General features: G+C 36.4%; 2 protein-coding genes across 2 annotated transcripts; one reads left to right on the top strand and one right to left on the bottom strand.

The window, feature by feature from the left end:
• Positions 1-1539: 1539 nt before the first annotated feature.
• On the bottom strand, positions 1540-11695 carry LOC139882076 (sister chromatid cohesion protein PDS5 homolog A-like). Its single transcript, XM_071866450.1, is given in 38 exon segments — positions 1540-1578; positions 1683-2044; positions 2214-2374; positions 2464-2526; positions 2620-2651; positions 2770-2853; positions 2950-3001; positions 3098-3177; positions 3337-3394; positions 3396-3416; positions 3496-3995; positions 4084-4164; positions 4571-4717; positions 4829-4985; positions 5242-5438; positions 5568-5702; positions 5837-5954; positions 6065-6201; positions 6375-6434; positions 6530-6679; positions 6774-6900; positions 6980-7134; positions 7407-7589; positions 7958-8149; positions 8327-8375; positions 8482-8596; positions 8599-8630; positions 8912-9012; positions 9014-9059; positions 9134-9296; positions 9379-9595; positions 9844-10062; positions 10157-10283; positions 10564-10594; positions 10597-10617; positions 10620-10743; positions 10868-11071; positions 11600-11695. Coding segments are annotated over 38 exon segments (4836 nt in total).
• A 1166-nt stretch (positions 11696-12861) lies between these two features.
• On the top strand, positions 12862-16111 carry LOC139882077 (uncharacterized). The gene is made up of 5 exons (XM_071866452.1): positions 12862-13290; positions 14181-14540; positions 14759-14977; positions 15280-15393; positions 15524-16111. Exons 1-5 carry the CDS (start codon positions 12862-12864, stop codon positions 16109-16111), a joined length of 1710 nt encoding a protein of 569 aa, XP_071722553.1.
• The last annotated feature ends 1805 nt before the right edge of the window (positions 16112-17916 follow it).

Raw genomic sequence — 17916 nt, forward strand, 5'->3', positions numbered from 1 at the left:
AATCACAAAAACAGACATAAAAAACTCAGAATATCCAAATCAAACAACAAAATCCTCATGGGATTAGCTCAAAAACCAAAACTTTTTACATGGGTTTAAGGTTTTGAAGCAAATATGACAAATGACAACCTCCAAATCAAACAAATTCTTCCTGGGGTTAGTTCAAAATCAAAACTTTTTCAACTGGGTTTAAGGATTTTGAAGCAAATATATAGAAAAAAAAAACACATCCTTTTCACGAAAAAGTTAAGAATAATATAAAACCCACCATGAAAGTTGACAAATTTCAAGTTATGAGACCATGTCCAAGTCTCTTGGGTTAATATAAAGAAGTAAATTTTAGAGAGAGGGCAGCTAAGAAGCTACAAAGAAGTTTCCTTTAGAAAACAACCAGTGAACAAACAACAAAAACAAGTAAACTTGATGATGGCGTAAACAAAGAAACGAAGAAGCTATTATTAGTAGCTGAAAAAGAAATAGTTTTTCAGAAGTTTTTACCTATAAACAGAAGATTTTTCCAGCTTCATTGGTTTTTGTTTAGCTATGGTTTTTTAGCAAAACATCGTTTTAAGATTGGTTTGGCCGGATCATAACTAGTCGACAATTTCATTTACTAATTCGTTTTAGGTCTATCGACAGGTCACTTTAACGAAAAAGGTAAAATGGTCCTTGTCTAGTCCCAATTTAGATCATTCACAATTGACAGCTCACTTTATCTAACTTTTACATTTCGTGTTTGGAACATGCTCCCAATATTCAAAAAATGTATTTTTTACATGGAAAAAACCATATTTTTTAATGATATTTTGCTCGAGACACAAAATGGATGCGTAGTATTTTCAAGTATCTTGTACTCGCAAGATACTTTTTTTTTCTTTTCGATAACTACTCGCAAGATACTTAAAAGTACAAGTTGCTCAACCATTTGGAAATCTAATTCGAACCACATTTTTATATCATGAATTATTATGTCTTCCAAAATTCATTCATATCAACTCTCAAGTACACGGACTCTCGTTTCGGCTCAGTGGCGTGTTGTTTAACTAACATTCTTGAGGTCCTGACTTCGAGAGTCGGTAGACGAAGGAAGAAGAAGAGAGAGCATGTGACGAGGAAATCAACTCTCAAGTACTTCGAAAGAGATAGATTGATATTCTGGTTTAAATTAATCCAATTCAGAGTTTAGGGATGGAAACAAAACTGTTATCATGGATTAGATTGATCAAAATCAGAATTTAGGGATCAAAATGTTAAAATATAAACTAGGGCAGAATTTGTTAGATGCGGCGTAACCACAATCTGTGTAATAATAATAATAACCGAGAGAATATTGAAATAAACATTAAAATTAACAATAAAATTTAGTTTTGAGATAACTTTTATTCTAACATTACAATAACTAACTAAATTATTCATTTACACAACCATAATCATGGGTAAGGTATCTATAACTGATAAATTGATACAGTATTAGACTATTAAAAACATTACTACATATACTAACTTTAGAAAAGCTACCGGCTCCGCCACTGCTACTTCCTACTTGCCGGATTTCCCTACTTTACGCGTCCAATTGCTCTGCAAATTAAAAGAATCAAAACTAAATAAACTTATAAAACACAAATGCATGCATAGTGCTAAATATTTTCATAAAACAAAAAATGCAAGGTGGAGTGAAGTACAAGGGTCTCGTCGTCCGAGTCTGAGATTTCAGCATCAATAGGATTTGATGGTGTGGAAGACATTTCTTGACTCTCATCTGAGTCTAACTTTTCCTCTTGTGGGTCTTCATTTACTTGTTTCTCATCCGAATGAGTTTCCTCTTCGTTGTCGTCACTCTTTTCAGGATTTTGTTCCATGTTTTCAGAAAGGGTGCGTCCAGAGTCTGATTTTTCCTCATCATCGTCTGATACGGGAGCGAATTGTGGACCATCATCGTCACCTACTGGATGTCTTTCATCCGAGTTCCCTTCCTTGTCAGATTCGTCCCTGTCAGATGGACTCTCATGCACCATCTCAGCAAGGTCGTCCTCTTGAGAATTATCTGCAAGACGAATTTGTTAGGATTGAGCAAAAAAGAATCGCTCCCACCATTACATAGATAGATACCCCCCTGTCCATGAACAACTGTCACAAGGGATTTTTTTTGTTCACTCAAAATTGGATGTGTCAATAATTTATGGATGGAGTCATTTCGAGACTGATGAACACACCCGGTTTCCATTTATTCTGTTTGGATCTTCTGATGGGTTCAGCAGGCTCCGAATCCGATGCACCAGAATCCTCTTTAAACTCAAAGATGCTCAATTTGCTTTTGGATGCATCCTTTTGTCCTTTCTTCACATTTTTCTTTGGTGTTCTTTTTTCTTCAACTCTGAGGGGGTGGAAAACAATGATGAAATAATGCAATAAAGTTACACGTCCAATATCCTGAAAAAGGAATGGGACTGGAGATCTACTCACGGCTTATTTGGTTTCTTCTTTGATCGTGAGCCACCTGAAGTTTTAGTTTTCTTCCCAGAGGATCTAGAAAAAAGAGAGTAAAAAACTCAAAGACAAGTTCATCTAGAAAGAGTACAAAGACGAAAATAGTCAGCCTCACTCAAACGCCACACTTACACTTTCTTAGAGCCCTTCAATAACTTTGATTTCTGCCAGTAGAGTCGAGCAAAATTATTAGATCATGAAAGAATGTAAATAGAACATGAATCATCTCTCATACAATACTGCAGAGGAAATCATAAATTTATAAATAAATAAATCTTAAACCTTCGAATTCTTGAGACCACCAACGAGCTCCCATCGCTCTTTGTCCAAACGAAGTATTTCCACATCGCCATCTTCATATAATATCTGGGCAGACATTAAACATCATAAATACAAAATTACAGTGCATGGTCCCAGGCCAACATCAAGATGAAGGAATAGATGGGAAGGTTAGCAGCATACCACATGCTTCCCTTTTAAACTGTCGTAAGATTTGATTGTGCCTTCATAAAACCTGGCAACATCAGGACAATAGTATTAGAAAAGGAACAGCGAGGATTTGTATCAGGTGTTCTTCAGTTTTTTGCCTTTAATTTAACAGGGCTCTTACTCCTTATCTGTTGGCCACCAAACTTTTATTCTGCAACCAATCAAGTCTTCAAAGTTTATTCCACTTTTGTTCGTCATGCACTGGAAATTAATACATGAAGCAGGTCAGACAAAAAGAAAATTCTGACAGTGATAATACATGGTCGATTGATCATTACTCCATTGAAAATGATTCCACAAATAGAAAACTCTATTAAGATATGCTGAGGATCATGTAAAAGATGAGTTTCTAGGACAGACCTTGGCTAATCCCGATATGTTTCTTTTCCGTTTCTTGCTAGATCCTTTGGGAGACTTCGGATTTGTCTTTATTTCCATTGGTATAACCGGGTTCTGCAAAGATAGAGACAAAGTGGCCATTAATACCATATCAATAGATTAAATCGCATGTCAGCAAATTGACCATCAGAAAAACTCACCTTCAAATCACTATCGTCAGATGCACTGGATTCATAGCCAGATTCAGGGATTTTCGTTATTTTCTTTTGCTTGGATACTTTCTCTTTTGAATCATTATCATCGAAATCAGACAAAGGCAGCTTTGATCTCCTGCGTTTAGAAGCCGGAACTGATGTTGCGTTACCAGCTTTTCTTTTCGTACCTTTGTCATGTTCTGCTTCAACTTTTGTTTTCTTAGTTGGAGAATGTTTATGGCCATTGCTCGATTCAAACTTACTAGATACCCCCATATTATCCAAATTTATTTCCCTAACCAATGTCCCGATATCAACATCATTTTCAGCATTTTCTGTTTCATCTGGCAGAGACTTGGTCTCTTTTTCCTTAGCAACTTTATCTCTCTTGGATCTTATAATCTTCACAATTTTCCCCAGAGGCATTTCATTTTCATCTTCCTCGCCATCTTTAAGATCCCCGTCTTCAGCAACTTCATTATTGACCTAGTAAAATGAGTAGCATATGAGTAAAAGATGCAAAAGGAATCACTCGCGCCATAGTTAAAATATATTCAAAAGTACTACAACATACTGTGTCCTTGGTGACCAACTTTAGTGCTTCAAAGTGTGCCAATACATTTTCATCAGCCAACCATGTATGCTCTTCAGTTACCTACCAAAAGATTCAGAAACATAAAATAAACCACATATAGGTCGAGTACTAATGTGCCTGACATCAAATAGTTAGAATACTAATCAAGAATCTTCTTTTATGGAAAAAAAGAAGAAGACATTTTTGCCCACACCATGGAAAATCTAGCTCAAACTAGGTTACTCTCCCAGTCACTACTTAATCAAGCTAGACATGGAAATTGCAGATACAACTTTTATATAAAATTAAAGTTGAGTGGATATCAACATTTGATCACAGGCAACTGAAAAGTTTTAAAGCAGTAACACAAAACTCGAGCAATAAAGCAAATGACGAAGAATCAGCAACTTCCACCACATATAGCCACCCACAATTAATGTTTTAACACAAGTAGAGGGTAAAAAAAACTAAGCACGAGAGAACGTACAAGAGACTCGTCGTTGTCTTTATTTTCATATGGTTTGTATAGGATTGAGGGCAGAGAAACTGGTGCAGCCAACCCTGATATATCCTCATCCTTGGGCACCAAACGCTTGGTGATAGATAGCCCGAGGTCAGAAATGGCATGTGAATTCTGAGAGTTTCCAAAAAGTAGAGTAAGACTGGTGTTTTATATTTCTCCAGTGCTAAAAGGGAAACAATAACAATAAACATTATTGTGAGATTGGATAATATTTCATCACACCTTGGATAAGGCTGATGCAACTGCATCTTCCGAGCGCCTTATGCTTTTAAAGATAGAGATGGTCGTGGAAAGACTTTCCTTGCTGATGTTAGTACTATCCTCAGATTTGACATCCTCTTCTTTATGTACCAGCAACGATATCATCAAGTACAACTTCCTGTAAGATGTAGAATATGTTATCACCTTCTTCCAAAAAGTGAAAACAGATACAGTAAGTGGACAACCAAACTTAAACTTGGTTCTAATTTCACACAAAAACCACCGCCAACTTGAAAATCCAGGGAGATATAACTCACATTGCATCACTTCAAGGCATAGATATAAATTAGGAAGTACGATTCAGAAATAGGATTCATAAGTATACCCAAGCATACACACCCAAAAATTGTATTGGGTAACAAAACATGACATACCTATAAATAAGTTCATAAGCTTCGACATCCCTGCACTCTTCGACATTGGGACATGCATGATGAGCAAGCACATGTACCAAATAAGGGAGAATGCACTCGGGATAAGCAGTCAAGGAGTTGGCATCAGTCTGCATAGATATTTGCCGCGCCTTTGTCTGGTGATACATCTGAACAATGTCAGATAAATTATGCTTCTCCTGTATTTTTAAATTGAAACTTTAGCTGAAAATACATTCTTATTTTATCAAAATTCATAAGCGTTAATCAGAGAAGAATCCCAATACCAAACAAATCTATAATAGACGAATCTGATATAGTTGAGGTACCTGTTCATACTCAAGTGGCTTGGATCCACTTGTGCTAAACAAGAATGCACAAGCATATTTTCCATCCAATACTCTGTCCTTTATATATTGATGAACTTTGTTCAAGAACAATTTCTTAGCTTCGGGGAAAGAAATCTATAAAATGAAGAAAGAAATAAGCTACATGAATTGCAAAATATTATGATTTAACAAAAGTGAGCGAAATTCGAATCCATCTTTGAAAGAAAAGAGGGGGAGGGGGTTGGGAGGACGACATAAAATTACTCTACCTCTGGTGTCCTTATGGTTGAGTGAAAAATATCTATGGGTATTTTATCATCCCACTGTCTTGACAGTCGAAGAACGGCCTTTGCACATGCAAGCCTCAGATGGGCCTTATCACATGCACTGGAAGATAGTGGAAGATGACAATAAGTAACAGATCTCCAAACCTCATAAAAGAGTTAACAATTTCTAGCGAACACAATCAAATAAGAACTTCAACTGGGCAACATTACCTTGAATCAATATCCTTTGATATTTCGCCATAAGTAAATATGTCTCTAAGGAGTCCTAGAAGATTATCAACACCATGACGGAGATGAGCCCCGGTAGTAGGCAAGTAGCTCTTAACCAATGTCTTCAGCCCATATATCTGCAATGCAAAGTGAAACTTGTGACGACCAATCTCTCCACTGTTATTAAAGATTATAATGCCATACATTGTCCGGCAATAAGTTTTAGCAAGGTGTATGGGCACACGATATATTAGTGGTCGTTATATTTATAGATATACATAAAGTAAGAAAAGCTTGTAAAATTACAGACCTTCAATAAACAGACTTCACTTCTATCATCCCAGCTTGCACTTTTATTGCCTTCTGCTTTCTGAAAAGACAACATCAAATTTATAAATATGAGTATTAATTTCCACCCTAGACAGTCTATAATTTAACATGTCCCGTGAAAATCGAAAATCATACATCAGTGCTTCCTAGAATCTTGCTTTTTATGAATTCTTCAATTTCACCTCCTCTTGTTTCAAACACTGGCATAGCAGTCTGTGCAATACATCCTAGGGACTGTAGGACAGCAGGCAAATGAGTTTTCTCCTCTAGCATGTCAACAATTTTCTGCCAATTAGGGAAGAAACATTAGGCTTCTCACAGATGTTACTAACATATAGGAGTAGACACAATGTTATGCAAAAAAGGAATTACACAAAACCTTGTATAAAACTGAGAGTGACTTTAGCCCATCATCCTTTGCTATTGCTGCAAGGGCATGCACAGCATACTTGGCCTGTTTTCGACTACCTTCTAAACATAGCCTCTCCAATATATGATTGAGGGAACTACAATTGAAAAATTCAGAGCTATTAAGTCCTTAAACTAGAGAAGTCTCTAGTAAGTCAAAGATTTCAAGAGATATACCCAGGAGACACTGCAAGTTCCTCACGTATAGTAGCACCAGCCTTTGCCAGAATATGCAAAACACCTTCTTTAATCATCTCATTCTCATTATTCAGAAGGCTCACCAATTCTTCTTTGGACCCACCCAGAAGCAATGGACTAAAACGTGCTAGAGTCTGAAAAATCATTGACTATAGTCAAGAACACAGACACTGGATGTGCAAATATAAATCAACTACATGTACTCATTCCGATTATTTTTTCACTAACAAAGCAATCAAAATTCACAATTTCAAACTTTTTACAACTCAGGACCAAAATTATTGAGGAACATCATAGAGAAAAGGAAGAACGGGAAAAGCTTGCTAGCAACACTTAGAAGCTTCTGAAGGGGGGAAATTAGGATAGGGGGTGGATGGGATTTAGATATATGGAAATCATTTCTTACCACAAGCAAATCCATGCAAGAATGGATATAGTTGATATTCCCAAAAGGCTCTAGTGTACCAGCCTCCAGAAGAATCTCTTTCACATGCTCCTTGTTAAAAAGCATGTAAGAACACTTGAGAGAGAGTGTGCTAAGAAACTCATAAAGACGGTGTTTCTCACCAAGAATTTTAAGCAAGTCATCCTGAAAATGAAGAAAACATTATATGAGGAAAAACCATTACACTGATTATAAGAAATGTAATGGATTACAGTATTACCATAAGGGAATTCAAATGTTCCACAACAATCAACATTCCAAGCGAAGAACGAGAAGTGCATCTAACTGTTGACTACAATGGGTTTGCAAGAAAAGCCTAGTAAAATCATAAAAGCAACGCAGTGGCGAGAATTTCCAAATAATTATTAGGACTCCCTAATATAGCCAAGTTAACTCTTATTTGGGGTGACATCAAATAGACACAACCAACCACAGTAAAGACGATATAAACCCCCTGCAGCACTAAGCAGGAACATGCTATGTTTTATCACTATTTGTCACTTGGTACATACCCGACTAGTATAAGCTAGCTTGAAGCTGGTTTTTGCATCAAGCAGATTTGTTAGAATCTTCCAGATGTTAGTATCTTTTAACTGATGAAGAATGAGAAAGTTTTCTTCAGCTTTGGGAGGCTCAGCAAAGAAGCGGGACATGATTCGGAAGCAGATCAGCATTTTCTTCTGAACCTCAGCAGCGTTTCCATCCTGCTTGTAGATAAGAACCAACATTCTTGTTTTAAAACACGAAACAGCATAAGTGTTTGAAAGGCCTCACTACCATCCACCCACTTGCATGTCTGCTATATTTTCTTTTCCTTATTAAACACTGAGAAAGAAGCTATTTGTTTTTCTTATGCTTCAAAATATAGAAAACAAACGAACCTGAAGCATTTTCCTGTAGGATAGATACCTCTGCATCTCATGTTGCAACCTGCAATCCAAGAGGAAACCTCCTGAAAATCAGTACGCAACAGATCAAGAAATAAAAATCTAATATTCATGAGTTGCCCGACATAAAACGCAATATATTCACATACCGTTGCTTTTGTTCCAATATCTTCTCAAGAGCTTTCATCTCATTTTTGTCAAATCCTGAATAGACTCTTACCCAATGTTTTACTTTTTCTTTATTTGAGGAGCCTTCTGGGAAAAGGACCCACATAGAACATACTCTATCGTATCTGATCTGCAGTACAGAATATCACTCTCAGACGATGTACAATCAAAAAGGTTCAAAGATGGGTAAATAAAATTGGACTACTCATAACAACGATTTAATTAGGTCCAGTATTTGGTGACAGCAAATAACTAAAAACTGATTTAAAGTTCTCCGAACATTCAAAGACTAAGACCACTTTATGAGTGTTCTGTGACAGTTGCAACCTACTGAAAGTTGAAGAGCCGAGTTCCAATGGTGAAAAGAGAAAAGTTCCAACAAAGGAAAACATGTTTCATAAAATGTCTTACCTAAAGTCTCTGTCATACAGGCATCTCAAAATCTTCCCAGGAATCCAATCAAATTCACCAGTTTTAACTGAGCCAGTAGAGCACTCGATGCAGTAAACCTTTGAATATGTCAGCCAGCCTCTCCATGGTATATTTCTTAACAAAGTATCTAAACATTTCAAGGAATAAAGATCGTAAGTTATCCATTCAGTAGACTTGGAATGAGGAAACAAAACAGCAAACAAATTAACTGCACATACAACTTTGTCTCGGAGACGCTCGGCAACCATTTTTATCGTGTCAACTGGAACAGAGCTTAGAGCATGACAAGCCACGTCACAAATAACAGTAACAACTAGCTTTCGAACATTTTCATCATAATCCAAGAGACGCTCACAGAGTGCAGCTAGAAAATGGAAATCATGACAATTTTTTAGCAAATAGGCAACAAATACGGGTATAAGATTTTATAGCCAAATTGCACTTACAGATAATCTGAGGAGCTTCAGCTCTGGAAGGGTTTGACAACAGGCAGCTCTTGACATGTTCAAGGACAGATAGCCGAACCTCAACCACTCTGTCAGTCAACCTTTTCAAGAACTCGGAAAAGGCAGGCAAAAATGATTCAGAAACACTAGATGCTGGCAGAGAAAGTATATTCCCAACTAACTTCACCACTTTTGCCCGAGTTTCCAACTGATCAGTCTGAAGAAGTTGAAAGTCAAATATTCAGAAGCATTCTCAAAACTCAAATTATGGAACTTTCTCATGTATCTAAATTACATTTTGCAAGCAGAAATGAAAAGTCAAATAAAAGAAATTTCATAAACTCAGCAACCAGTGGAGGACGTGGTGTTTCACTACCCCATAAAGATGAGGTCATATTACGAGTCTCAGACAAAAAATTCACAGAAGGGACAACATAATGCCTGATATTTGAAATTATGACATACCAAAAGCTCTCCTGTGATGTACGGGACAACTCCGGTTAAGATCTGAGGAGCACAACAATAAATATCGTAGATAACTTCGTGGTAGTCGATGTCACCATTTGCTGACTTGCACTCTCCAGACATCGATGTTATAAGGAACTGTTTTATTTCAGCTTCCAGTTTTCCTGCACACAGCTCTATGACATTCATAGCAAGCTTTCTTGCAGCCTTACTTACATCCTGACACATAAGTTATGAAAGTGAGTTGTGCAATGCCATTATAAAGCTAATATACCCAATGTACCCTACACAACATCAAAGAGGGAACACTTACTCTCTTATCACGACCTAGTACTGACAATAAAATAAGTAAAAGTCCTCCCCGGACATCCTCGCTCTCTTCCAAAAGAACAACCATGATTGTTTTCATTGACGAAATAACATTTTCTGGATGATCATCACTGCACGTGAACATTTCAAAGGATTCATTCTTTTTTCCAAAAATACTGAGCAAACAAGTAAGACCTCAGGGAAATGGTTTGGTCAAGAATTTTACATCAAAAACACATAATTCGAATCTAATAAATTCTCTGGGCCTCAAGGACTCCATAAGTTCAACCTATATTATTATTACGCCACTCAAACCATCTTTGAATCACAGTTAGGAGTGTCTACACTACACATGCTGCTATTATAGGGAAGAAGATGTGCTAAAATGAGAAAAGATGGAAACAACCGAACCTGGCAACAGCGAAAAATATACGGAACATTCATTCACTAGACCATCACATTCAGGTCCAACATAACAACACAGGACCTATATCTTGCAAGAGTCTCCAAAATGACAACTCTCCTGCCAAATGATGGACCATTTGTATCATTTAACCCACTGAAAGTGCTTACTATCAAGCGGAATATATCCTGCAAATAAGTACATCACATACTCAAATATAAGTTAAACTGCAGAAGTGAAATTATTCAAGTAATGAAATACGGACACAGAAACAATTTCCTTGTTGGGTTCGCTTTCATAAGAGAAATCCACCTTTAAAATATCATCACCATAAGGAGCTTCAGGAGCAGTAATCCGAGTTATTTCACAAATACAGGTAGCAACTAGAAGCTTAGCATCCCTATCTTGATGCTTCAGCAACTCAGACTTCACAATCGCATTGAGAAAAGGCTGCATCGACTCCAGTATCGGAGCTGGTGGTGATTGGTCTATCTCAGCCAGACATGTCGCCCCTTGCTGCATGTTTGAAAGAATGTGGTAGTGAGAAAGTATCATAAAACGGTACCAAGAACACAAGTAAAGAAATTCACAACCATCCCCCTAAAATGGAACTCCCACCAGTTTAACACATATAACTTAGTAACCTCCCTGGAAATAACCCTTTCCAACCTCTAAAAGCCTCAAATTGAAACAATTCAACCACAGAAGCCTCATACATTTCGCAGATGCTAACTTCTTTTAAGCTAGCTTGGCTTAAAAAGTTCAAAACCAATAATCATTTAGCAGACTCACAGGAAAAAAAAACACCAGAAACCATGTAAAACTAGCTTTTCTTATGTTGGTAATCTCAAAACTTTCACCAAACAACAGTATTCATACAAGCCTTAAACTCCACCAAAAGACAGTGAATTCGAAATTTGCGATACTTATTCAGTTAAACCCTAAAAAACAAAAGCTTGGAAGCAGGGTACGATAAATAGAGAGTCGTAGTGCGTAAGCCGTAACGAAATTCCCAAACATCAAACAACACTAAAGAATGCACACCTTTAAGAGCTTAAGAAGAGAGTCTTTAGTTGAAGGAGGGGTCTCAAGCTTGGATCCCACTTCCTCAAGCTGCTGTTGAAGCTGTTTTAAAGACATTCCGAATTCAACGATACTGAAATTTCCCACAAGACTTCCCCTCTGACTTTTTAAATTCCACGAATTGGGTTTTTTTCTATGGATGAATTGAGAAAGGGGAAGAGCTCAAAGTTGAATTTTTTAGCTCGAATTGAAGGGATTTTACGGTTTCGTCTTCTTCCTCTTTCTTCTCTCTCTAAAAGACTGTATTTTTGTTTTACTTGTGTTTTGTGTTCGAACAAGATGAGCATGTGCAGTTTATGTTGTTGAAAAAAAAGCATTCCCACCTTAAAAATATTTGTAAATTGGTCCTTATATTTTATAGATATACAAAACTTAATCCTTTTATTTCACTAGTTTGCCTTTCTATACCCAGTTTTGGATTTCTTTTGTTTTTCTTTAAACAAGCGTAATACAAGTTTGGATTGAGTCTTTCTTTATTTGAATGTGTTGAATTTATTTACATTTTGATTCTAAATTGTAGCATTGGATTTGAATTTTGAAATGTGATTGTTGCTTTGCTTTTACTTCAAAGTTAGTGACCTGATTTTCAGCTAAAAATAAGTACATGAATTTATTATTTCAAGAGATATTTTCTGAGAATAAAATTGAATTTCCTTTTACATAATCAAAAGTTTATTTAGTTCGAAAAACTTTTCAAAAATACTTTAAATTTATAACCTGAATTTTTAAGATGAGATACTAACATCTTACGCATAGTCTTGCTAATCTAAAAAATAACTTGTCTTATATATTTCTATCACGTTTAACGATGGAATATTTCTTAATGAAATCGTTTAATTAACTTCAAAAAGAAAAAATCATTCGATGGATCGAGACATGTGACATTAACAACTCGACCACATTTAATTTTAGATATTTATAAAAATTTAATTTCTTATATAAAACATGAACGAAAATACTTTTAATTCAAAATTTTATAAGGTTTTTTTTTTGATAATAATAAGTTTTGTTCATGAATTATTTAAAAATAATACTAGTATATGGTACTGTACTATATTTTGGCAGACATTTTAATGGAAACTAAAATAAGATGTTGATGATATATCCTGCAACATCAGGGACCAATTTGTACTTTAGCGGCCATAAAAAAACCCTAAAAAAGCTTAAAACCTTTCCTTCTCTCTGATCAACGGCGACCACATCATCTCAACAATCACCGTGAAATGACGAATCAGAGTATAGAAAATGACCAAACCCACCTCCTCAACGACGACCCACCAGTCGCCACCGCCGCCGTGCCAACCACCACACTATCGAAGAATGCCCAGAAGAAGCTATTAAAGCTTCAGAGATTCGAAGCAAAGAAAGCCGAAAAGAAAGCGATTGCAAAAGAGCAAAGGAAGAAGGAAGGAGAAAGAAAGCGTAAGGAATGGGAAGAGACACTAGCTAAGTTGTCTAGTGAAGAGGAAAGGACTAAATTGATCGAGTCGAGGAAAGAATTGAGAAAAGAAAGGATGGATCAGAAATCATTAGAGAGGGAGAAGAAGATGGAGAGATTGACTAAAGCTAAAGAGTCTGGTCAGAAGATTGTGATTGACCTCGAGTTTTCTGATCTTATGATGTCTAATGAGATTCATAGCCTTGTCCAACAGGTACCCTTTTCGTCATTTGCCTTGGATATTGTTACTCGTCTCTTTTTTCATGTCGATTTTTACCTTTGCAAGCTTCAATTTGTTGAAAATGGTGTTTGGGGGCTAAATGGGTTGTTTGCATTGAAGAGCATGGCTTAGAAGCTAATGAGTAATGGAAATGTATACATTATTCCAGTTGTGATGGGTTCCTTGTTAGGAAAAAAGTTTTGATTTTGAGCATACGTCGCATGTGGACTGATTGAAAGTTGAAACCAATTTGATGTTTTGTTAACTTTGGCATATTCAAATTCTGCAGACAGATTTTGCCTCACTTTGGATCATTTCGGATGCATAATTCCATTTGTGATGAGTTCACTGTTAGGAAAAGTTTGTATTTTTATTGTGCAGAATTTTGCAATGAGAAGTACTAATTGAAACCATTTTGACGTTTCATAACTTTAGTGTATTCCCCATCAATGATGATGAATACTGCAGATTATGTACCCTTTTTGTGCCCTGAATTTTGTTACTTGTCCTTTTTTCTTTCATCTCAATTTTTACTGTCGCACTCTTCAAATTGTGAAAAAGGTATTAGGGGGCTAAATGGAGTCAAAGCATAATTCCTGTTGTGATGGGTTCCTTGTTAGAAAAAAGTTTGATTTTTGAGCATAAGTCGCTGGACTAATTGAAAGTTGAAACCAATTTGATGTTTTGTTAACTTTGGCATATTTCAAATTCTGCATATTTTACCTGTGGATCGTTTTGGGAGCATAATTCCATTTGTGATGAGTTCAGTGTTAGATAAAGTTTGAATTTTTATGTGCAGAATTTGCAATGAGGAGTACTAATTGAAACCATTTTGACATTTCCTAACTTTGGTGTATTCCCATCAATGTTGATAAATTCTGCAGATTATGTACTGTTATGCGTTGAATTCTCGATGTAGTTTACCAGCTCATCTTTGGTTGACTGGGTGCAATGGAGATATGGAAACTCAGTTACAAAGGCTTCCAGGATTTGATAAATGGATGATTGAGAAGGAGAGCAATTCATACATTGAAGCTTTAAAAGACCAGAAGGAAAATTTGGTATATCTCACAGCTGATTCAGAAACTGTGCTGGATGAACTTGATCCGAAGAGTATTTATATTGTTGGCGGGTTAGTAGATCGGAATCGGTGGAAAGGAATAACAATAAAGAAAGCAGAAGAGCAGGGAATCCGAACCGCAAAACTTCCCATTGGACAATACTTGAAAATGTGTAGTTCTCAGGTACTGATTCATTACTTTTATATGTATTTAGTCGGTGTAATTTTTCTGATAATGTAGCTTATACTGAGTCTCTCTGATATAGGATCGCAATTTTCCATTATGTTTCCGTTCTTTCTGAGTCTAAATTACTTCGTATTGTAAGATAAGAGCAGATATACATATGCATTAGAATTCAATGAAGTTTTACAAATATTGACTAGTTTTATGTTTAATTACAGGTCCTTACCGTGAATCAAGTGTTTGAGATACTCCTGAAGTTCATAGAAACTAGGGATTGGAAAGTTTCTTTCTTCGAAGTGATTCCTCAGCGGAAAAGAATCAAAGCCGATACAGAAGAAAATCCAGAAGTCGTAGTAGAAGGTGAAGATAATGAGGAGAAGAAAGAAGCTCAAACCGAGAACAAAAAGCAGTGTGTTGATTTGGCGACAAGTGACTCAGTCAGTTAATGATTTGTAGGCAGGCTTTTATTGTCTAATTTTCATTCTGTAGAAAAAATTTCCGAGATTTTCCATAATAACTGAGTTGTAGAAACAAAAATATCAATTGCAACTGATGAGAATATAAAGAATTTGAATTCAGTTGTTTATTTTAGTGACGTGTAGCGAAAGCAAAACCTAGAACATGAGTGGGCCCTTCGGCCTTTTTCTAACACAGAGACCGACAGAGGAAGGATTCTAGGGTTTGGCTTTATCCCTTTTTATTTATTCCATTTCAATATTGTGTTAATTCGTCGTACTAGGGCATCATGATGCAAATCAACGATCTCCCAGAGAACCTGCTGCTCGAAGTTTTCGGGAGACTTCCTGAAGCCAAATCCGTCATCCGTTGCCAGCAGTTTCCAGAAATTGGTACGGTATAATATCTTCCGACATCTCTACCACTAGTTACATTAGCAGCTTTGCAAATCATCATATCAATCTTAGAAATCCTGATAGATGTAGTCTTTCTCACTTCGTGCCCGAAAATCCTGAATCGCGAAACAGGACTTCCATCCTTTTCTCAAAGGAATCAGCAAGAGATCACGCGTGGTAGCATCATGCAATGACTTGTTACTTTGCCGAATCCGAATATTATCCCGAAAAAGAACTGTCTACTGCATATGCAACCCCCTCACTAGGCAATATGCTATCCTCCCTCCGAGACCTAACCAAATTATTTCTAAAAACGTTCTTGTACGATTCATGTGCGACCCTTATATTTCATATAAGAAGAATGAACAACAACATTGGGATCATGCAGTTATTAACCCTAACTACAAATATAGGGTGGTGTTCGTCTATCTTCATTCGGAGAGACTTTTAGGTCTTATCACGAACATAACAGTGCGTGAATTTTCTTCTGAAACTAATGAATGGACTGATCGTAACATCAACTTACTAGCAGATCATCAGAGTCCATTCTCTATGATTCAAGATGAACATATAGATAACCTGATTTTTCATAAAGGAATGGGATTTTGGATCAGTAACTTCCAATCGAATATATGTACTTATGATCCTCAAAACATTCCCATCCTGCGCGTCAGTAAACTCCCACGATGTCTGACCGGACCTGTCCTAGGAATTTGCTGAGGTTCGATCCTTGAGATATTTTGGGTTGACCTATGGTGAAGATGACGTCACTGCATGTGTTTGGAAGCTTGAGGAATTGAATTTAGCAGGATCAGAATGGGGTTTGGTGCACAATGTGAAACTTCATCAATTGAGCGACCTTTCGCGGGGGTTAGGAGGACTAGATGGCAGACGACGACGTACTCACTAGCAATCGATCCAAATGATCCTGATATTGTTTATATTGCTACTGTTGACGAAGATCACGAAATCATGTCGTACAACCTTAGAGAAATGGAAATGAAGACGCTTCGGAAGCGCTTTGTCGGTCATCTGGACTGCACCTGGCAATGGTATGAGAGTAATTTCTCCCCAGTTAAAGCTCCAATTTGGCCTACACCATCCGCTCGGTTAATCAACGATAAGTTTTTTCTACGCTCATCGATGTCCAATGCGAACATATAACATAGTTAAAAGTATTACTCCTTTCATTTCATAATAAGTGTTTAAATTGTTTTTTTTTATTCATAATATGATAATTATCACATAATGTCAAGTTTTTTATTGTGCTTCCTTTATTTAATTTTGTATAAATTATTTTATTATTTAATCGCTATGCTTGTCAAACTTACATTAGCATTTGAGGGGTGACATATATAGCAACCAGATATATAAACAGTTGTGTTCCTCCAGGAAACGACATGATCAACTGAAAATTACAGTTACACCCCTTGATTCTCACTCTCTATAAATGAAGTCCCTAATAAATCATTATCAAACTACGCCATTTATTCCTTCCTTCATTTACCAATTATTCTAAGGGGAGAAGACGGACGTCGTATATGGATCGTGATTTCGCATTGGGGCGAGGCTCAATCGGCGCAATATTGGTGGTGGCTTTAATCGTGTTATTCACTCCGATGATCATGGGAACACTCAATGCTCCGCCGCTCTCCGTCGTCCTCATAATTCCGGTCGTCATTGTCACATTATGGATTTTATTATCTCATCTGTCCAAGTGATCATTGTATTTTTTAATTTTGTACACACTCAAAAATAATAAAACTATGTGAACCATAATTGAGTGTTAATTTACTATATATTTGAACGATGATGAACTTGTTATCTATTTCCCTTTCTATATCTGTTTAATTCAATGGATCCATTCATATCTGTTTAATTCAATGGATCCATTCATATCTCAACATTGTTATATACTTTCCAAAATTATGATCCATCGATCCAAATTCAAAATTTGTTTCCCTGTCTACTGTCGAGAAGAGATTATTATCCATACTTCACTCGAAACTTGTTTACAATACTGCTCGGGCCGCAAGAACATAAACTTGTTTACTCAAATTTTTTTTAGATTTAATCTAATTCGAGACAAAGAGGTTTTAGATTTAATCTAATTCGAGACGAAGAGGATATTTTCCGTTAGTTAAGTAAATTCAACTGACAGCCGCGCTTCATTCAAATAGTCGGCGCATAAAATGATAACTGGGCATAATAATTTTTTCCATTTTCAAAGATCGGAGAGGAACTAAACTATCGCGCTAATCCTAATCTCCGTTACCGTTAATAAATAAATTAATAAAATTTAATCTTTATAAAATTCAGCGATGAACTGTTGGTGCCTGGTGGAATAATTAATGTTTACTTTGATGTGTCGAACGATAATTCACGTAGCAATTAGCAATCCCCATAACAAGACAGAATTAAAAACCGATTCAAACATACGTGTCTCACTTTATGAAACGACAAGATTAATCAAATATTACGATTAAATCTTTTTATTCTCACTCTCTATAAATTAAGTCCCTTGG

This window comes from Rutidosis leptorrhynchoides, unplaced genomic scaffold (genome assembly GCF_046630445.1).
Source record: "Rutidosis leptorrhynchoides isolate AG116_Rl617_1_P2 unplaced genomic scaffold, CSIRO_AGI_Rlap_v1 contig224, whole genome shotgun sequence".
Lineage (NCBI taxonomy): Eukaryota > Viridiplantae > Streptophyta > Magnoliopsida > Asterales > Asteraceae > Rutidosis > Rutidosis leptorrhynchoides.